Raw genomic sequence first — 23,395 nt, forward strand, 5'->3', positions numbered from 1 at the left:
GTAAGCAAAAATATGTACATGTTTTGCAAGAATGGAGAGAGTAAACATACCAGAAAAAAGAGAGTTTTTGCACAAAAGTATCTGCATTTTTTTTTCTTTCTTTTTTAGCCTTCAAAACTAAGAAGGGAAATCATGGCAAGCAGGCTGGTTTTTGGGTTCTAATCGGGTTTGGATGAAAAATTGGTGATCCTAAACGGGTTGGGCTACGACTTTTTTTTCTTTTTTTTTTTTTGAGAAAATGTTTTTTTTGACAGTTTGAGAAAATGTTGGGCTACGACTTGACTAGTATTTTTCACCTTCAAAAAAAAAAAAAAAAAAACTGTTTGGAATCAATTTATAAGTTTAGCTAATTACTTTGAGTATTTTAGTGGTTGAGGGAGTTTTTTTAAGAATTCGTCTATAATATCTCAAAAAAAAAACTTATAAGTTTTTTTTTTTAATTTTTTATGTACAGTTTTTTAAAACTTCATTTTTTTCTTTTTTCTCACTTTTTTAAAAAGTTAAATAAATATCCCCAAAATGTTGAAAATAACAACATGATAAATAATATATAGATTTTTAGCTTTACAAAATTCACCAAATGATATCATCACCATAAAAGTTAGGTGATTTAGACAATAAAAGAGATTAACTCACTTGCAGCAAATAAGACTAACAATAGCAATTATATTATGAGTTTAATTGCAAAAAAAAAGAAAAAAAAGAAGAAGGATTTAAGCCAATATTTTTAACCTTTTAGCACACCAAACGATGTAAAGATGTTTCAAACTAAATTACTTGATGCAATCAAATTTAAATTGTAAACTCAATTTCTATAATCTTATTGCTTTGTGGTCAAAGTCAAACTATAAAGAAACTTTTTTGCGGTTGCTATTTGCTTTAACGTTGTCATTATCTTTGATGGATGACATTATATTACCTTTACATGATTAGCATTTGTAGGTATTTGCTTGATCCTATGATATGATTTTTTTTTTTTTTTTAAAATTTAAAGGGCTAGGTCATGGGTCACAAGGGTTGACCCAACCCGACTTGGGAAAAAAAAACCTTATCAAGATACTGGTCAACTCCAGGTTTGAACCAACTTGGCTAGTCAGATCAATAACCCAGTGAATTGGTACCTAAACTAGTCTAGTTATCTATTTTTTTTTTTTTTTTTTGTAAACCAACGCTGAAATAGATTAAGTACTAATAAGTCTGTTACAATGAAATTCGGCTTTGTCAAAAGCTAGCAAATCCTCCACCACAGGTGGTGGGTAACTAGTTATCTAATTGAATCACTTATACATTTGATTCGGTAAAACCCAATAAAAGTGTAAAATTAAATGGGTTTTACTCAACCTGTGAAAAAGTAGAGTTAGGTTTGGGTTTTTAAAATCAAACCCAAAGCGAGGTTCAGGTTGGGTGCAGGTTTTAGAAATACCCGCCGCAAACCCGAACTTGACTCGAATACAATAAAATTTGTAAAATACCCTAGCTATACATATCACTAACTTCTTACAAACCCCAAACCTAATAAATCTTAAATTCACAATTCTCAACTGCCGCCCCTCAAGCTCTCACTCTCACCGACCAACCCTTACTCTCACTCTCTAAGTCCGCCGCCAGCCACCCCCCTCAAGCCCTCCCTCCACCTCGTTGTTAATGCCAACTCGCCTCTCACCCTCATAGTCCGCCGCCAGCCACCCCCCCTCAAGCCCTCCCTCCACCTCGTTGTTAATGCCAACTCGCCTCTCACCCTCATCCTCACCCTCACTCTCACTCTCATTATGTTTTTATTGATTTCTATTCCCCTGCCAACATGCTATCATCCTACCACACAACTCACCCAAACCACCATAGCCATAACCAAGCCCAGAAAACAAGATCCAAGAAAAAAAATTCTTCACCAACGGATCATCCCAAATCCTCGCCGCGGACAATCAAAACTCTCATCAATCGCGAAAATCTCCACAACCACCATGAACAACCCCTCACCCGTTACAAACCCACAACTAGTTAGCTAAAAATACTGACCACCACCTACGAACCAATCGCCAATCCCACACTGCTCCGCCAACAACCACCAACAGAAGCCCGTGACGTCCATTGCTAGCTACGAACTCACATCACACGAAGCTGTTGTTACGCCGAGAGCTTCATTTTCTTTCTCTCTACAAAGTGAGGGGAATTTGTCATGTGGTTAGCTGGGTTTGCCATTATTGTGAGCCTAATTTGTTGGGTTTTTTTTGTGTTTTGTTGGTGGAATTTTGAAGCACTCCATTGTGTACGTGGGAATGGCTTGAGCTATAGCTTTTAATAGCACTTCCTTTCCAGCTTTAGATAGCATTTTCTCTTTCCACCCCACTAGTTTCTTGCTAAGCTTCTCTTTTATGGCATTAAAAGAATTCCTCTTATTTTTGCCAACTAAAGGTGGAAGGCCTAAATACATCTCATGTTGTCTGATCACTTGTGCCCCAAACTTACTCTTTATCTCCTATTGAATGTCATCTGGTGTATTGCTACTAAAAAATAAAGAGGTTTTTGTATGGTTTAGTTGCTGTCCAGAAGCTTCTTCATATACAGTGAGAATTCTCTGCAGGGAGTTACACTCTTCAATTGAAGCCTTACAAAAAATGAGACTATCATTAGCAAAAAATAAATGAGAAAGTCTAGGGCCCACCTGGCATTACTAACCCTTCCATCACACCATCATCCACAACCTTCTTAATTAGAGAAGAAAGACCTTCAGCACATAAAAGGAAAAGGTATGGTGATAAAGGATCACCCTGACGTATACCCCTATTTGGAATAATATGCCCTTTTGGTTTCCCATTTATCCTTACTGAATAAGTACCTGTTGTGACACACTGCATGACCAACTTCCTCCATTTCTCATCAAACCTCAACCTATTCATAATTTTATCCAATCAAAGCCATTTCACCTTATCATAGGCCTTACTCATATCCAATTTCACAGCCATATTACCCATCTTCCCTCCCTTCTTTTGGTTAATATGGTGCATTGCTTCAAAAGCGACTAAAACATTATCAGTAATTAACCTTCCATGCACAAAAGCACTTTGGGTATCATTAATAATGGAAGGAAGAAGTTTCTTCATTCTATTTGCAATAGCTTTTGAAGCAATTTTAAACACCACATTACACAAACTTATAGGCCTATAATCAGTCACCGTTTTTGGTTCCTTAACTTTTGGAATAAGAACAATATGGTTTCATTAAAATTAGGCGGGATAAGACCCAAATTAAGAAAATCAAGAATAGTACGTGTAACTACATCTCCAATTTTATCACATGTCTAATAAGTTTGATTACCACCTTATTGTTATACATATATTAATTTATAAAATACTTTATTTGCATGTTGAAAATGTTTATAATTTTTTACATTATATTATTATTATTATTATTATTATTATTATTTTCTTTTGTTAATGTTAGTGTCCAAAGCTATTTGAGGTTTTGATTATTTTCCAAAGAATGTGTAGTCCCCCTACTCCGCACACATTATATAATTATTATAGAGAGTAATCATTTAGGGAAAAAAAAATGTTGGTTAGGCATTTTGAACTCTAGACCTTATGGATTTATGAGGTCTTGACTCTTGAAAACCACTAGACACACCTTTGCCTTTTCTTTTTCTTTTTTTTACTACTATATATAACATAATATATGGTACATAAATGATTGAATTGCCACATTTTAATTTGGTCTCCCAAATCTTAAAAAAAAAAAAGGTCTCCCAAATATAAATTCCTTACTCCACCATTGGTTACCATCATATCCCAAGTCTAATAGATGATAGAAAAAAGAGTCCTCAATGACAATAAGAGGTCGTCCAGTTTCTCATTCGTTTGCTTGATAATCTATTTGTTGTGGAAGTAGTCATGTAAGGGACAAATGAGGTAATAGTTCTTAAAACTTAAAAGTAATTTAAAATAATAATTATGTGGTTTATTGGTCGATATGGTACACTCATATAAATTATGGTATTAGTCAATTTACTTTCTTATGTATTATTACAACTTTAAAAGTGCTATTTTTTCTTAAAAAAATTTGTAGGGCGTTCGAGGACGAAGAGGATGGAGCATGAAGTATCGTACAGTTCCACCCGCAAAAGTGTATCCGACCTGAGGACTTCATCGACCTGAGAAGGGAGGAAGATGCGAGATAACACTTTGGGAGAACCCATTTCGATAAAAAAAAAGGATCATGGAAAGGGCCAAGATGGTGGAAGGAAGCTTCTTGTAAATGGTATACCTTCCCCCACCGCATTGAATGCACTACAACAACCTTATTAGCTACATTGATGAGGAAATGACACTTGAACAGTAGTTTCGTAGCTAGCAGCCCCTTCTACCACTTTCAGCAGAACTCTGATGGGACAAGTGACCTAAGAAAAGCCTTGAGGCATACAAGTGGAGAGCTAGGTGCAAAGAGGAAGGATATATAAGAGATGGGAACCTTTCAGTTAGAGGGGGATTATTATTCTCTAAGGATGAAAAAACAAGAAAGTGAACAATGAATTATTTGGTATAGAATTTGTGTCATTCATATATAAGAACTAGTCCTCGGACTCACTCGAGGACCGCAATATCCTCAGTTGCTACTTAAATTGTTTTTCTTCATTACTTCAGATTCCTCGGCTTTAGAATTGAACTTAGTCCCAAATTTACACTATAACTATTTTCCCACTCTCTATAAAAATACTATTGTGTAGACTTGATTTGAGGGACAATGCATCACTGTTCTTAGTGGGCTTGAGCCATCAATTTCTTAATACTTACAAATTTATTGATAAACATAAAAATATAGTATTTAAAGGACTATTTCGAAGTACTCCTATGTAAATAATATATATATAATTTATTTAAGATAAAATGCAAATTCCACCCTCTAACTTTAGCTTAAATTTATTTTAATCATTTAACTTTACTTTTGTTCAATTGAATCCTCTAATTTATTCAATTAAAGTCTTTTGTCAAATTTTGTTAAAAAAAATTCCATTAAAAAAATATTATTTTCACATCAAAAAATCTATAAAATTAATAAAAATATTTTATAGATTTTTTTGTGATAAAATTTTTTCAAAAATTGTTTTATTAGTTAATTACATAATGGCATTTTTTTTAACGGAATTGGACAAAATGTATGAATTGAATAAATTTGAAAAGTAAATAAAATAATAATTTTTTGTTATACCTTTAACTTTAAGCTACAGTGCACTGTAGCTCAAGTGGTAAAATTTTTAGCAATAGCTCCACTGATGCAGCCTTATTTTTGTTATATTTTTTTTTATATTGATTGTTAAAAATAGCAATTTGGCAATTTGGCACCACCAATACTAATCATCTAAGTCAAATTTAAATTTTAAATACAATTCTAGTTTAGAGTTTAAAAATAAACAACAGAAAATCTAAAATGATTTTGCTATTGTTTCTTGCATCAATAGCTTTGAAGCCACATAAATTATATAAGAAAATATGGAGAGAGAATGTGGAATTAACGCTGTTTGTCTTTGAGAACTACCATGAGATGGATTATTATCTCTATATATTAAGAGGATTCAGAAATTTAGTTATGCCTTCAGAAAATGTCAAAAATACCCCTAATCTAATTGGATAATCCTTATTCTTAAAAAATAAAAAATAGGGTTAAAATTGTAATTCAACAAAATTCAACATAAAAAATAAAATAAAAAAACTACCAAAGAAGCTTTTTCCTAAAAATTAGCACACTCTCTATTTAAATATGAGAAATGCTACGTCCACAACAATTTTACAACATTTTCACACCATTGCATTTCTCATTTAAATATATCTCATGCACGTTTGATACATTTTTTCCTAAAAATTAGCACACACTAAATCCAGCAATTTACTATATTTCAAATCTTAAATTTTAATTTCTTAAAAATTTATTCATATGTAACCTTAGTAACAATAGATAAATTCAAATTAAAAAATTACATTAAACTAAAAAAAAAAAAAAAAAAAGCATCATTACATATGCAGAGCGTGTGTGATTGCTTTCTTTATTCTTTATACTCTTTACAAATTATAAGGTTATAACTACTCTGTTTGTACTCCAAGTAAGATTATAAACAATGATCTCGGCTAAAGTTATACAAAAGACTTAGACCTTAATGGCCTGTTTGGAAGTTTAAAAAATGAGGGAGAGTAGAGTAGAAGGAGGGAAAGTAATTCAATTACCTTGTTTGAAAATTTTATAAGGAAGGAGGGGGAGGAGTTTGAAGGGGTTTGGAGGGGTTTTAACCACCTCTAACCCTTCATTTTTAATTCCCCCAAATTAGAGAGATTTGGAGGGAGAGTAAAGTAGATAAATTATTGACTAGATAAATTTCCCAATTTACTATTTCTAAATTAATAATAGACCAATGTTGCAAGTCCATTTTCAAATAGGGGTAAATTTGTCTATTTTAATCATTTCCTCTCATCTTCATCCTAATTTTTAAAATATCCAAATAAGGGGAAGGACTAATTACTCCCTTCTCCCTTACTAATTTTAAAAATATTCAAACAAAGTGGAGGGGAATTATTCCCCTCTACTCTCCTCCCCACTACTCCCCTCTACTCTTCTCCCTCTCTAAACTTCCAAATAGGCCATAACTAAGATTAAACATTCAAATCTTTTAACGCTCTTTCTAACAAAATGTAGTTACTGTTGCAGCACTTTCTAGAACAAGAATTGCCCCCACAGCTTAAGGTAAACGGACGTTCGTGAATCTTGTTTGACCCTAATCGTTTTGATATAATTCAAAACATTTGTTAACAAAATTTTTTTAATCTCTAACAAATATATATAATATATATATACACACACGTAACAGTTGCATTGCATGAACAGCCTTTTGTTAAATGTTCAGAGATATTCATGGAATACCAATGGACAAGAACATATTTTGCAAAATCTCTCTATCTTTTGCTTCTCTCTGAGTGTTTTTTTTTTTTTCCTTTTTTTTTTTTATAAAAAAAATGGCAACTTTGGGTCCCAGAAAAGTTACAGAAATAGCAAAAGTTCACCCTTACAACATTGATGATGATGACGCTCACCTCCATGAAACGCGACCAAACGAAGCTCAAGCTGGTAGGATATATAGAGTTGGTTTCGTTTTAGCTGCCGTATTGGGTGTATTAACCAGTGTTGGCTGCTTGGTCGTCACCATTATGTGGTTCACGCCGAGACCACGAAGCCCTACGCTTTGGCTCAACTCTCTATCCATACCCACCTTCGTCTCCTCCAACTCTTCGTTAACAGCCAAATATGATGTGGGTTTCACCTTCAAGAACCCAAACCAGATTTGGAACATTGTGTTAGGAGGGATTGAGGTCATCATATTCTACAAAAAGCCGTATACTCTTGCGACCACAACTGTTAATAAGGCCATCCATTTGGGGATGGAGAAAGAGAAATTGGTGGAAGCAAAGTTTGAGGAGGGAGAGCAATGGTACTGGGGAGAGTCGATACTTGAAGAGATAAGGAGGGATTTTAAAGATGGGAATGTTAGCTTCCATCTCAACATAAGAGCTTCGGTTGCATGCCATGGTTCAAGGTGGGCGTTGTCGTCGTGGAGAGAAAATGGAGCTAGCGCTGTTTTATACTCTTGTGTGCATCTCAAAGTTGCCTTCAATGCCACCACTGGTGATGGAAACTTACTAGGTTTTCTGCCTAGGCAATGCTATTTACGTTGATGGTAATCTTATATTACGCCCTGTCCCTAATGCTGTTTTTTGTTTTTCACGAAAAATCATGGAGAAACTAAAATTCGAAAATATCTTAATTTTCTATGCGTGGGATTTTTTTTTTTTTTCCCAATTTTTTTGAATATGAAGTCTTATACAATAAGAAAATTATGAAGGGAAATATTATTCTCTATTTTATTTTAGAAAAACATTTTACTATAGACATAAATAAGAACGGATTGAGTTTGTAGTTTGAGATTGCGTTGATTGTATTCAACTCAACATAAGATTTTCGGCCTACTTTACTCTACTCTACTCTACTCTCTTTCAATCCAAAGATTCCAAACTGACCATTACTTGTGCGGCACTTCACCCAACCAAGGTGTTATACAAAGAGTAATGTTTATTTTACACTAGTTTTTTGAATTGAAATCGTGACTTGAAATCACGATTTTAGTGCAAATAATGTGTGTACGGTTGTTTGCAACAACCGCTATGTACTAGTATTTATCCTTATATAAATATTTAGCTAGCTCTTGTGATAATTAGTGACAACCTAAACTTTATATTTTTAAGAGAGAATTATTTTGGTGCATTTGCGGCTTAGGTGTTAGGAGTGTCTTTGTACTATTTTTGTAATCTCCCTAAATTCTTAGTGAAATTTTCTTTTCATTGTCACCTATGGACATAGATCCATGGCAAACCACATAAATCCTTAGTTTTCTATCCTTTGCATGTGGTTGTGTCTATTTTACTTTTTAATTTTCTTCAATCATATTATTTGTTTGTGAGAACTTTCTTAAAAACCCGAAATAGTTTTTACAATTAAGCTTATTGGGAGTTTTTCTAGTGATCCTTTGGTGCAATAAAAGGAACTAAAAAAAATGTTGTGTCTTTTTAATACAATATTCTTTCTTAGAATGTTTATGTCCCATAAAAGTGAAAATCTATCTTGAAAGTAATTTTTTCATATATAGAGTGAACATGCATAGTTAGAGAAAACGTTTTTTATCCATGCTTTTTTATCTGGGTCCATCCAAGAGTGAAGAAAGCTTATTATCTTTTAAACTCTAATAAGTATATAATTAGTATATAATTGCTGTTTAGTTTAATATTAAAAAAATACATTAAATATATATATATATATAAACTTCGTAATTCAAATAAAAAATATACTTGATAACAATATTTCATAAAATGAAGTTCATCCATTATGATCTGCGTGGTAAAGATTTTTTTAAAATTCATTTGCAATATAATCCAAATTATCTACCAACTTGAATAAGAATATCTAATAGAACCAATAAAGTCTTCCAAGCCATAAATGATCCAAAAAATTTAACCAATACAACTACAAGAGCAATTTCTACTATAAAATATGAAATCAAATAAACAAAAAGGTACATTATCTTTATAACAATTGCCCCCAGCTAGCCAATTCTTGTTTTAAAAGAAGACTCTTCTGCCAACTCAAATTTTAGGGGGGGGGGGGGGGGGGGTGTGGGGAGTTGGCCGCATGGGGCTATATGTCTATTCAATGAACGATTAAACTGTGTGAAAAGTTTTGTTTAGAAAATGCAAGCCTAAATCTCTAAGATCCTGTTTGAGACTCCACACCAAAGTTTGAGTAATTCCTCCTCCTCGAATATGAAAGCTTGTGAGTAATTCCCCCTCCTCGAATATGAATTTCACAATGATGTAATGCTAATTAAAAACCTGACTATCAACTACCAAGCTATAACAATTCCTATGCAGATTTCGTGTGAAGAATGTACAGCAATGGTATCCTTGACAATCAACTACCAAGCTTGCTCTTCACAATCAGCCACTTCCTGTCATTATAAGTTTATAACTGAGTCAAAAACCCTGTAACTTTGCTAGTTAACACATGTACGCTTAGGAGAATCTAATAAATCTTATTTGCCTTAAAATTTCTATCACTCTAGAGGGCATAAGCAGATTTGGAAGTTGTATTTTCTGGACCACTAGTCATGATTACTCTGTTACTATTCTTGATGTGTGCCTGCCAACTGATAATAAGCAGTTGATCAGTTTATTTTTTAAATGAGTATGCGGTTACAGGTAAGCCTCTCTCTCACATATATAAAAGTAGTAAGGTCTATCGCCTATTGTTACTATCTTGTGAATTGAATTCATATTACTTCTACAGCATTTTGTATATTAATGGTGCTTCTTGGCTCTCGTTTAAAATTAAAAAAAAAAAAATAGGACACAAGCATTTGAACTCATTTTATCACAGTAATTCATGGTCATTATCCAACCCTCTTAATCCTGCATTGGTTTTCAAAACAAACAAATTTTTCCACCAAACTAGGTTCGAGAAATTTCCTCCAAACCATGGGTGGCACCCTCTAAAATAACCACGTGTCATTATGTGATTCTTACATGACTTTTTAATAAGTTAAACAAAGTAGCCTTAGTTAACCTCCAAACTGTAGATGAGACAGCCTCCTCAACCCAGGGTGAAACCACCGTGCTTAAGTATCCATTTGCCTCAGCTTAATTTCTTCTACAAAGGGCATATATAGCTTTTTAAAGCATCAACTTTTTCAAGGTACAACTGTAATTTATTAATTTTCAAGGTACAACTAAATAAGATGATGAAAATGAGCTCATCCAAACACACACTTGGAATAAATCCCACTACCCAAACCATCCTAAACGACATCTCATCATCATCACAACCATCACCTCAAAACCTCTGAGAGTCTTTCTTTTCCTCACATGTTTGATAGGGGAGATGAGACTTTCTTAACTCATGCCCAAATTGGTTTTCAGCTCTAATCCATTCCATGCCAGCATCCGTTCTCACCAATACCATCACATTTCCTTTTTAAGTCTTGAGCACGTGCATTCCCCAATCAAACATTAAATAAAAACAACTCGTGCCCAAATCGGTTTTCAGCTCTAATCCAATCCACGCCAGCATTTTCCTTTTTAAGTCTTGAGCACGTGCATTCCCCAATCAAACATTAAATAAAGACTTTTGGTCTATTTGGGTTGAGGGGGAGGGAGGGAGAGTAGAGTTGGACTAAAATTAGCCTATTTTCAGCCAACTCTACTCTACTCCCCCTCCACTCCCTCTCCCTACCCCCCTCAATCCAAACGGGCCATTTCTTAACAATTTCAAAAGATATCCCCCACATCTTCTAAAAGGTTAAGTGGACTGATGGGTGGGTCATAGTAATGATTATAATGATCCTTTTTTTTTTCCTTTTTTTGGTAGTCTTTTCAATTCTTAGACGTATAGAGGGTCCGAGACACCAAATTTGAAACACTCCTCTTCCCCCACCCCGCGCCCTCTCACACCACTACTGCATTCACTCTTTTTTTTTTTTTTTTTTTGGGTTATTCAGATTCAGATTACCAGTTTATATACCAATGATCTAACCTAAGTTAATGGTTGAATTTGAAATTCAGGGGGAATGGAGTCATGCTACTTAACTTGGTGACTGTAGGGTACTTGAGTGAAAGCCTTGAGATGTGTTAAACAGGACTGCTGTGCTCCATTGAGTCTTTTGGTTGAGTTAATGGATGCAACTAGACTGGAAAGAGTCTGAGTCAAGAAGCTTAGGGATGCAACTTTGGATGCTATCAAAGGAGGGAGCCCAAATAAGGATTTGGATGAGTTAGTGAAGTGGCTAGATGACATCAAAATATGAAAGGCAAGCGATTTTTTTTCTTCATTTCTTTTTGGAACTTTGGGAATGATTGCATGCACTCTTGGTGGCAGGTGAATGGACCTTAAAACGGGAGAGAGGAGGAGGACACGAAAGCAGAATGTGATAAGACTTAACAGAGGTTATTCTATCAAGTCTACTAAAATGTCATGTGAGAATTACATGCCCCAGTAACGCACAGTTTATTTTAGAGAGTGCCAACTAGCAGTTTGGACAAAATTTCTCCAACCCAGTTTGGAGAAATTTTTTTCCTTTCAAAATTACAAAATCAACATTGGACCAAACACTTAAAAATGACCACACAACACACAAAAGGACAAGACCAAGGTCATAGGTCACCAATGACAAAACCACTTTGGATATACCATAACCACTTCCATCTGACACACTATCAACAAATATCCGCACCACCATTTTTTTTTAACACATCCACTCTCTCATTGCTAGTTGGATGGCTGCCCCCATCACCACTGCATTCACTCTTCCAACCAGCTATGTAGACCCACACCTCACCAATTCCAGAAACACATTTACAAAATCATTGCTTTAAGTTCAAGGAAGTACAGGAAGACAACCATTGACACCTTTTAGCAGAGGAAATTGGTTGAGGAGATAATCATCAAAATCAATGCGTAAAGTTATCTGTAGAAATGGAGAACATGAATCAAAGGTTTTCCTGAGAACATGGTAGGCATAGAAGGTCCGGGTTTAATGGAGCAAATCTTGACCATGTCTTTTTAATTCTGGTTTATAACTTGCAGCGAAGAATGCAGCTCACACCCTGAAGATTCTAACTGGGTTTAATAGAGCTGTTGGGGGTCAGTTCCAGGTATCAGATAAAGCATTTTGTTGATAATCTACAGGGTTATCTTGGAGAGAGAGAGAGAGAGGAGATCTTGTTTATGGGCAGATTGGTTAAATTTAAATTGTAAAATCTTATATTGTGACATTCAAAATGTGAATTGTGAATTGTTGGGTGAATGAATTAGGTCTGATCTGAATTTTGCTATGCTAGTTTACTGATTGAGAATTTACCTATGTGATATGTTTAAAATACAAATACAACTAAGAATATGAGTCACACAAATAAATAAATATCCAGGAATCCAATCCACAACTGGTGGCTGTAGTTGATGTATGGATCTTTGTCATATCACTTTCACTTTCACTTGGTTCATAGAATCCAACATATATTGAAAGAATTGATAGTAGGCATTAGATTTGGGGTGATAACAACTGAGTTTTCAAACGTCCCTTTGACACCACCACACTATCGTCACCTCTATCATAATTCACTAACCATCACCACCACCATTATGGTAATGACAACCCACTACAATCATTTCCAACACCCAATCACATCATAGGAATAATAAATCACTATGAATACAACTCTGATAAAAAGAAAAAGTCATCAAAATCAACCCATAACTTCTTTCAAAATGTCACCAATTATAACCCATTCTTATTATCAAAATCACAAACCACTGCCTCCAAGAATTTTGAAGTTCAATTGGTCAGAGCACCGCCCCTGTCCAGGCGAAAGTTGCGAGTTCGAGCCCCCTCAGTCTTGACGGATCCAAATCCAATAAAAAAGAAAATACATCAGTTCATCTTATCACCATAATTACCATCATCACCACCATGACTGCCACCTATTCATGTCATGTTCAGCTGTGATCACTGTACAACAAAGCAGGGTTTGCATAAAGGGTGGAAATAAGATAAACCCATATATCAGCAGCTAGGTCTGCTTGGAATCGGTACCAAGCAGGCAACATAGAATCGCTAAGAATGAACACCTAGGGTCAACTGGAATCAGCACTAAGCTGTTGGAAAATTTTCAACTGAAGTTTGATTCATCATACAGTCTCCATACAATTACAATAGCATGCTTATATAGACTACTAGGACTAAACTCCAATCCTAACTAACTTGGATCAAAGCCAATTATTTACTAACGAAAACAACCTTAACTCTAGGAAATTAAATACAACAACCAAGCATAGTCCCAAAACTCTTAAGAAATTATATAAAATGCTAAAAACTTAATTAGATAAGAAGACCTAGAATAACAGTGAACAAACCAAGAGAAAAATATATTTGACTCTAAAATTATATAAACCAAATTAAAATAAAATTGTCTTTGCGCTCCTTGAATCACTTCAAATCTAAAAGTAGATTATTTTGGCTAAGTAAGAAGTTTCCTACTTTTCTAATGCATTTGCCAGGTATAGTTGTACTCAATACTCAAAACCATTAGCTAAAAATGTCTTCGGTAAACTAATTGGTGGGACCAAAATATAAGAACCTTTTAACAAACAACCACACTGTTCTTAACTCATCAAATCACTTTATTTTTAAAATTTTTTTCTCAAAGATATCAACTAAAAGAGGCCTAGTTTCAAACCAACTTAAGGAAGATCCTAAAGGGAGTAAAAAATGACAACCATAGAATTTCATTTTTTTTTTTTTTCATCTTAGCTTCTTCAAAACTATCATGGTAAAAATTATGGAAGTCAATATTGCCAAAAACTACAAGCAAGCGTATAAACACAAGAAACATTCACATCAATAGCACTGTAACAATATCTACAAAACAAGGAGGAATTAATAGTTGAAAAACTCTGAAAAGAGCGTAAGACAGTTCCAAGACACCCCCACCCCTCCCCAACCAAAAAAAGGAAAGAAAAAAATATATAAGAATCATATGATAAATCAACCTAAACCACTTAGTAGCACCAATGCTATATTCACAAGAAAATATTAATATTTTCAAAATTACAACAAACTCAATTTGCATTTGTTAGCTAACCTTTGCGAGGGTGGAAGAAGCGACCACCAAATGTTCCTAAACTTTCTGAAATAGACCTAGTAAAGGCTGGCAGCTTGCTCTTCCTGTCAAATAAATCAAACTCTTTGTCCGAGCAACATTTCTGCTTAAAGCTAGAGAATCTTCTATATGCTTCTGTTTGCAGACCAGAGATGCGAGGTGCAATGTTATTCCAGCCATCCCCTACAATATCTTTCGTGACAAGACCACTAGAACGGGCTAATTCCATTGCACCACTTCCTGCAGCCATAACAGCTAGGAAAAGAATGTATTGATCAAGCTTTTGCACTCAAGAATCAATACTACAATCCTTCACTCAGACAGACACATGCAAACATTAATATCAACAAGGTACACATTCACAACTTAAAATCCAGGCAGATTAAACATGATGTGTTTATGTTTCCCAAAATGCATAAGAACAGCGTGAATCATCCTTATATGCAAAGCAACTGATAGAAAATGTAGCATGTGAAATGGTTAAATTACAAAATGAATACCATACCATTGTAAGGAACTTCATAGAGGCCATTTGCAGGTAGGCCAATGCCAAAACCAACCAGAGTTATACCAACACAAAATCCAACACCACAGCCTGAGCCAACATAACCAATTGCCTCAGGGCCAAAACCAGGGCCCCATCCAACACCACAACCAATGCCTATTCCCATGCCCCAAAAGGCTCCAGATGTTGGATGCACAGGGTTCCATCTTTCATATCTTCTGAATACCCCTTTAATAATCATTAGGACCTGAGATGGAAGATAACAAGGAGATGTGGTTGACAAGAATTTTTCGAAGAACAATAACGTGTATTCAATAATATAAAAATCAGTGTTACATCAATTCCACATATATTACTCAGCCATATGAACTAATCATGTGGTTATTTTTAAGGTCCTAGAATCATATGAAAAAACGTGTGTCTAAAAGGGTGACTTAACTTTAATTTTGTAAAGCAAAATGAAATAAACCGCTATTGCAATTTATAGAAATTGCACTTATTTCCTTTTTGATAAGCAAGCAAAAAAAATTCATTGCTCAAATTGTACTGACAAAATTGACAAATTCTCTACTGACTTAGCCCTTGATATAAGTGGGCATATTAAAGCAACAATGACACCCATCAATTAATTTTTCATACTTCCATTCAAAAACTTTAGTGCAATTTGATGCATGAGCTTCAAACTTTCCATTACATATGCTCCACTTAAAATGTACTAGCAAAACGTAAAGTACAAAAAAAGCTAAGAATAAAGAATAAACAACCAAAGCACATAATACCCAGAAACAGAAAAAAGAAGTAAGTTAAAATTAGAGGTCGTAGTCGTAGATTACCGTAAAATTGTGGTTCTGCAGATTTTGTCTTTCTCCTGGTCCGGCTCTGCAGATTTTGTTGCTGAGGCTGTAAACAATTGTACACAGTGACCCAAATTTTCAGCCGTAGTGGTATATGGGCTTTCCACAAAAAGGCCGACTTCTGTTGCCTTATCTACCCACAACCACAAGCCCAACCTAGAATTGCATTGCACTGGTATTAATTAATATTATTGAGATGTTCAAGTCCACTCTCGACCCAAACAAAAAGAAGTTCAAGCCCAACTTACTTAAGCTTTTGATGGGATTCCGACTCTTCCTCGCTCAAAACCAAGATTATAACAGAAATAGTAATTTTTATCGCTGGAAATAAAGAATTTATAATAGAATAACTAACCCTTTGTTTTGCGCAAAAATATCATGACTTGAGGCTGTGAAATTTTCACATGTCATAAGACCGACTCCTTTTCGCACAAAAGCTTTCCCTCAAGTGTTTTAGGCATCAAAGACTTTCACTGAACTCTTTTTTTGGGCAAAAATTTCGACCTCTTATTTTGCGTGAAAATCATGACCCCCAGCATCTTGAATTTTTTGTACTTAATGAGATAAGAGTCAAGACTCCTTTTCGCTCGAAGACTAGACTATGCCTCATATAGACTTCCACCGAGTTCTCCTTTTTTTTTTTTCGCAATTAATTTGCGCTAAAATCATGACCCAAGTGTCAGGAATTTTCGAGCATAATAAGACTAACTACTTTTCACTCGAAAACTATGCCTTAGTGTTTTGGGCATGAAAGACTTCCACCGTGCTCTTTTATTTCTTTTTGCAAAAATTCATGCCTCTTATATTGCGCAAAAATCATGATGAGATTGCGCCCACCCACCCACAAACTTCCCAATCAGAGTTTTGGCAGTTAATCTATGCGAGTGAGTGGGGTTGTGTTGGTGCCTCTTTAGGGATATTGGAGATTCTAACGTTGTTATCATCCTTGATTTAAGTTCGAAAGCTAGGTTATATGATTGGTATGGTGTTAGGCATCTAACCCGCCTAATAAACTAATCTTTTAGACTGTGATGACCAATAATTATATCATATCATTCAAGAGTTTCGCATGATTGATGTCCTTATTTTCTTTCTTTGTTGTAGGTACTATGTTTACTTATGGGCAAACAAACAGTATGCATGGCTTGTTTACTAAGTAAGGGTTTTATAATCTTTTACGGTGTGTTTGGTAAAGTAGATTTTAGGGAGGATAGAAAAAAAAAGGAAAAAAAATGAGGAGAAAAAACTTTTTGAAGAGTATTTGATTGGAAGAGAGACAAAGGAAAATGATGGTGGGGTCCATGTGTTTTCTTGCGCATGAGCTTATTAGTCCAATACATTGCTTTTTTTTTTTTTTTTTGGGCCTGGATGTTGGCTTCTTCTTTCTTTTATTTTTCTTTTTCTTTTCTTTTTTTCTTGGACATTGCTTCTCTTTTTTTTTTTTTTTTTTCCTGGGGCAGGCTTTGTCCAATGTTGCTCTTCTCTCCTTCTTTTTTTCTTTTGCTTTCTTTTATTTATTTATTTTTTTTTTTTGTGTAGACATGATTTTTTTTTTCTAGATGTGATTTTTATTTTTTAATAAATTTGGGTGATTGCATTTTTTTTAATTGGACATCATTTTTTAATAAGGGTATATGAGTAAATTTACACAAACTCACTTTTCTCATTCCTCCACTTTTCCACTTCCAACTAAATAAAAATGAGGGAAATTAAAATATTTTCTATCCTCCTACTTTTCTACCCTCCCATCATTTTCTATTATCTCACTTTTCCACCCCTCCAACCAAACAGACTCTTAGTGCAAGATTTGTTCAAAATAATTCAAAGGATACTTCATGGAAAAAAAAATGTGAAACTACATAATCTAAAATTGATTTTCGGGACAAAATGGGCTTCTGCCCTTTTCGGGCAAATTAATTAGTTTTATACCCTCTTTCCCAAACTAAATAGGGAAATGCCCCTCTTTTAAAACTCGATTTATGATCAATCGAGTTAGGCCCTATAGTGACTTTTTTAAGACCTATAGTGACGTTTTTTTAACTCAACCTCAATGAAATTGAGTTATAGGTAAAAAAATTGCCTATAACTCGATTTTATTGAAGTCGAGTTAAAAAACGTCACTATAGGCTCATTAAAACGCCACTATAAGGTTTCAAAAAAAAAAAATTTTTCTAACTCGATTTATCATAAATCAAGTTTTAAAAGATGGGCATTTCCCTATTTAGTTTGGGAAATATAGTATAAAGCTAATTAATTTACTTGAGAATGGAAAAAGCCCATTTTGTCCTTGATTTTCGTAACAACTTTTTTTTTTTAATGAAATTTGTTGGAATTTGGGAGTAAATAAATTTTATAATTCATTATTCTACATTAGGGTGTGGATCAAGCTCTTTGCGTGCAAATCAGTCCTACATGGAGATCTATAAAGATGTAATAAATGATTTAGCTAGTTCGGATTTTGGTTATTTACTGAAGAACAAAGTTTCTCTCCAAACTAGTTTGGGGAGATATCTTTCAAACTTATCATATATTTTTATATTGAGTGTGAATTTTGAAAATCTAACTGTTGGATTGCAAGTTCTTATTATATCATTCGTGCCTGCAAAATTTCAAGAAGATCAAAAATTAATTGCTATGTCATCAAACAAATGTTAAAATTTCAAGTTTTTGTATTCTAAAATTGTGTATAAAAAATAAATATAACATCCGATTTGAATGGAGTTTGATATGCATGTTAAGAACATAAGGAACATGAAATGTAACGGTAAGATTTTCAAAATTCACACCTGATACTTTGTTCTTTGCTGAACTATCAAGCTCACCCATTCATTTTATATTTCATATTTTGAGTAGTACGTTTGGGCTACTGTTGAGGTGGTGTGTGTAAAAAGTGTATTTAAATTTGATACTAGTGTTTAGTGACTGATAAAAGATTCGAAATTTGTAAACTTTCATGTTAGTTGTAGTCTTCTAGGATTTTTTTTTTTTTTTTTTTTTTTCTATTGATTTGTTGAAAATTAGCTAATAATGAAGTTTTAGTGTTTGTCTACGAGAGAATATTTAATTCAATTCATATTTGATATTAACTTTTTTTAGAGAATAATCATTAAACTTTGGTGGGGGCTTTGCAAAGGGTGAAGCTTTTTGGGTGTGTGACCAATGTCACGAGTCTAACCAGTAATAGAATTCTCCCTATTTCAAAAATTGTTCATTTTGTCCATTTTATGATTCAAATTTTTATTTTTTGAATATGACAACTTACATATAGATTGTCACGTCATTTAGAATTTCAAATGATATAACAAGTTATATACTTTTAGAGTTGTAAAATTTAATATAGACCATACTATATATCCTATATTTTAAAGTTACTGTCAATTTGATCCATATTATTTTTAACTAACAATCAATTTAATTCTTACTATCAAGTGATTAACGAAAATTGGTTGTAAGTTAAAAATAATATAGACCAAATTGATGCCAATGCATGCATTTGAGTATTTAGAAAATACCGTTTCCTTTTACATGGAAACAGAAAGGCAACAAAAAAATAAAAAAAACGTTTGATACTTACTTGGCCATTATTCAATCAATCAAATTCCTGCCTTGGCCTGTAGTGCTTGTATCTGCACCTTTGGTAGCCTTGGAATCAAGTTTAGCATAACAAAAAGGATTCCTGCAGTGATTAACATATCGATTAGTAAGTCTAAAATAGTACATAAATTTTTGTTTTTTTTTAGCAAGTAGAAAGCTAAGTGAAAACACGTATCTACAGTAGCTTCATGCAAACATAATAAGTAGGGTGTACGAATAATGCTTAAAAGCTCATATATTTGTATGACAGTCCAGTTGGTCTCTTCTTTTAACAGGGCGGGGGGGTTAGTATGTTTTTATCTGAAACACAAAATCAAAAGATTTTAATAGCCAAAGTAATCAATCAAACATTGGAAATAGGTAAAGACTTGGGGATTGAGATGAAGATCTACTTTAGAGAGGATCGGTGATTGTCTTTATAATCACTTTTCAAAGTACATTATTATAAACTTGAAAACCGAACATTCCTAACGTTAAAAGTGGTCTAATCTCCTACATGTCCTTCATGTTTTCTAGGGCCTCTTATAAATTTGTTTGTTTGCCTTTTGTTTTACTATATTTTCTGTTCCCCTTGAAAAAGAAAGAGATTCAGGTTTTTTTTTTTTTTTTTTTAATTTTTTTTTTGAAAACTTCATCATTATGCTTACCTTGTCAACTACAAGCACAGCTTAATTAATCATCAATATAAAAGGCCCTAACTGAAAGGTTTGCATTCCAAATATTAAGATAAGCCCCACCCCAAAAAAGACAAAGAATTAAGATGAACAATAAGCTTAATTAAGAACTAAAAATTTTAAACGATTTGAATTAAAATACTTTCAATCAAACAAACATCATTGGAAATGTTCTAGTAAGTAAGCTCATAAAAAAATGATACTAGTCCCTGATTCTTACAAGTCACATGGATGGATGGGATGGGATGGGATGTGTGTCCCATTTTAATGAAATAGTAATAAATTACTTTCATATCTTATCACTGTTGTTTCTTTTACATATACACATAGAGAGGAGATAAAGAGAGATGAAAAAAATAGCAAAGTGGCATTTAAAGTAATGATTTTTTTGAATTTGCCTCGTAAGCAAACTAATTGGAGTGAGGAGGGAAGTGGCTTTGGACCTTGACTATGCTTTTCTTGCTTAAGAAGATCTTGTAAGAGAACCCTCTTTATCTAAAGCTTGGCACTCTAAATATTGACACGTGGCAGAGACCCAGTTAAGAGAAAGAGAGAGAGACAAAGAGAGATATCAGTGTCAAAAGAACACTGTTGGTGGCAGTCAGAGAGAGAGAGAGAGAGAGAAATATAGGATATTGAGTTGGTTTGGTTGTCCCTCTATTCCAAGCATTCTTTGCTTAAAGAGAGGTTAGCCCCAGGAATAAAGCTAAGGACAAGGGCAGTAGTGGGTTAAAGTTAAAGCCACCTCTCTCTCTCTCTCTCTCTTTCACTTGCCCACATTGCCAAAGCACCCTCCACAGTCCCACACTTCATACTCAACCATTGCTGACAACCGACAATAGCCAGTAATAATCTCGATCTCTCTCTGTTTTTTTTTTCTAAAAAAAAATTACCTACATACTCTCTTCCCAAGAGAGACACAACCCCAAGCGTATAGTCACCGGTCATAGCCGGTAGTCAGTGGCCAAGTGTCTGCTTACCGTACTATTTTTCTTCTGACTCTGACGGTCTGACCACATTAAGGAGGTCTGGTTTTACTCTGACCATGCTTACTGAGGTTATAGTAAAAATTGGACAATAAATTTAAACACTTCTCGGGAACCAAATACCTTTTAATAGTAAATTTATAGTGTATAAATGCTCGTAAGGTGTGGAAAAAAGGTTGGAGTTCAAGTGTTTAAGAAGGAGTCTCATACATTTAGATTATATTAGAAATAAAATTTCTATCTAGTATCAAAATATACCTTTAAATAGTATTGTTACGTTTTAATAATAATTTTATAACAAAACTTAAGTGGTAAAATGTTAGTAGTTTTTATTTAAATTTTTACCTATATTATCAATTTATTACTTGATAAACTTTGCAGTGAAATTATTGAAAAAATATCCCTATAACTTTTAGGGTCTGTTTAGTAGAGGAGTTTGAGTAATGTTGTTTATATTTTTTTGAAATACGTATAGATAAAAAAGTATGTAAAAATATGTGTAATATTGTTTAAAAACTGAAAACATGTTACTAAGATTCCTCAGCAAACATGCCCTTAGAACATCTTTCTGTTATACATAATACATGGAAGATTTTGCTACATTCCAATTTGGATTTTTGAATAGTGTTGATTCCTTGACCAGCGGCGGATCTAAGTAAGCTCACCCGTGCAATCTGATTGGACCATACGGTTTACGGATTGTACCTGGTGCAGTTGAGAGGATCAGATGACATTGGCAGTAACTTTGGCTAAAGAAAGAACTACTCGTACCTAATTAGTCACGGTTGGTTGGTTCCTCCAATTTTCTTGCTCTTTACAATGAATAGTTCTGGCTATGTCCATTAGTACACATGTAACATGCATATGTCATAATCTGTGCACAGTGAAACCTTTAAAGTTGTAATAATAGTGCTTGATGGAGATGGAGTGAGTACTGAGTACACATGATCACTATAATACGAGCACAGCAGAATTGTTTATATAAATTTAAAGAGCAAATTTAAAGACCTCCTTCAATTTTTTTTTGGGTAACCGGGGAATGACCTCCTTCAATTGAACATAATAAAATATACCACGTGTATGAAGTTTGATACAGTTTATTAAGGTGTATATTATATTAGCCCAGGGTTTTGTAAACATATATGTGAAGATGAGGATCCCTAATCCGATTTAAATGGGTAAACATACATGTGAGGAAACACCTCGGACCTTGGGGACAAGTATTAACTGTATGAGGCGCATAAAGTTAAAACATCACAAAGAGAAGAAAGTAGATTCGACATAAAATATGAGAAGGATGAAGAGAGAGGGGTGTAGAAGCCATTGCCTCCGCATTAAATACAAGACAATCACTCGCCTGCCTGCATTAATGAGAAAATGTCCATGAACAGTGGTGACACAACTAAGATTGCAGGGTAAAAACTTACTAGTATGTTCCGAATGAGAGAGAAGTCCTAGGAATGCAATCTCAACCCTCCAAGTGTAGGATTAGGATGATTTGTGTTTAAATATAAATAAAAAATAAAAAAAAATTAAGATCCATATGGGGGGATCAAGAAAAAGATAGGAGAAGACTTTGTAACCAAGAACTAAAATATTTATATAAGTGAGAAAGAAATACACATATATAAAATAGACATTTCTCGGGCTTGACTGAGGAGCCTTTTTTCTTCATAATTTGTTGCCCTAGTCATTTCATTTGCTTCTTATCTTATCTTCTTCTTCTTTTCTTTTCTTTTTTCTTCTTTTTTTTATATTTTTTTTTAGAATCAATTTGCTTCTTATCTCATTGTGATTAACTTTAGCTTATTGAGTGATCAATATCCAACCTATTCTCTAACAAATCTATTGTGGTGGGCTTATTGGGCCACTGTCCGAGTCATTTTTTGTCAGTGGATCAAATTGCACCTTTACAATATATATAATAGTTGCATTAACAATTAAAATACAAACATTTAACATTATCTTTTCTAAACACAAAAATTGAAATACAATTATGTATTTAAATCTACTCTTAAAACGAAAAAGAAAAAAAAAATGCTGATGGTGACTTCCCTCTCAGAACTATTTTTATTTCCAGCCAAAGGCCATGGAGTAAATTTATTGAAGTCAATGTTGGTAACTAAGCTGGTAACGAATCATTTGTGGCATTAACTTCATTATGCAATGTTGACATTGATGTTCTCTTGTTAGTTAGTTTGGAAATTATTAATGGCCATAAAAAGGCTATTGTACGTCAGAGATCATAGATGGATGCTTCAAGGAGCTACTTTAAATTGCATTGCAATCAACCTGAAAGGATGGAGTAAATATTTTATTAATCCCATGTATAGCTGTTGCTGTAAAGGTTTCGGATACAACTATTAATGGCTTTCTGACCCAATCATCTGCATGGCTAGTTCGGGAGAGAGAGAGAGAGAGAGAGAGAGATCTCCATGGCAAAGAATTGGGATGTTATTTTAGCTTTAGGCTACAGGAATTTCAAGTATTGGTCAAGATAATGAGGACCTTTTTGAAAAAAAAGCAATGCCAAAAAGTTTACAAT

At 33.9% G+C, this 23,395-nt stretch overlaps 2 protein-coding genes across 4 annotated transcripts; one reads left to right on the forward strand and one right to left on the reverse strand.

Moving 5' to 3' along the window:
* The first annotated feature begins 6,995 nt into the window (after positions 1-6,995).
* Positions 6,996-7,712, forward strand: LOC126708542 (uncharacterized). Its single transcript, XM_050408326.1, has one exon. It carries the CDS (start codon positions 6,996-6,998, stop codon positions 7,710-7,712), a length of 717 nt encoding a protein of 238 aa, XP_050264283.1.
* Positions 7,713-9,040: 1,328 nt separating this feature from the next.
* Positions 9,041-16,265, reverse strand: LOC126709454 (cadmium-induced protein AS8). 3 transcript variants are annotated; one of them, XM_050409705.1, is made up of 5 exons: positions 15,952-16,158; positions 15,576-15,752; positions 14,743-14,989; positions 14,220-14,492; positions 9,041-9,535 (listed from the first exon to the last, which is right to left on the reverse strand). In XM_050409705.1, the coding sequence occupies exons 3-5, from the start codon at positions 14,981-14,983 to the stop codon at positions 9,525-9,527; spliced, it is 525 nt and encodes a 174-aa protein (XP_050265662.1). In that variant the 5' UTR covers positions 14,984-14,989; positions 15,576-15,752; positions 15,952-16,158; the 3' UTR covers positions 9,041-9,524. The 3 variants fall into 3 exon arrangements, with proteins under 3 accessions (XP_050265662.1, XP_050265661.1, XP_050265663.1); XM_050409704.1 differs by lacking the exon at positions 9,041-9,535 and adding an exon at positions 12,578-13,087 and having other exon boundaries at positions 15,952-16,265; XM_050409706.1 differs by lacking the exon at positions 9,041-9,535 and adding an exon at positions 12,578-12,973 and having other exon boundaries at positions 15,952-16,170.
* Between the last annotated feature and the right edge of the window lie 7,130 nt (positions 16,266-23,395).

Source organism: Quercus robur, chromosome 12 (genome assembly GCF_932294415.1).
Source record: "Quercus robur chromosome 12, dhQueRobu3.1, whole genome shotgun sequence".
In the NCBI taxonomy this organism is placed as follows: Eukaryota; Viridiplantae; Streptophyta; class Magnoliopsida; order Fagales; family Fagaceae; genus Quercus; species Quercus robur.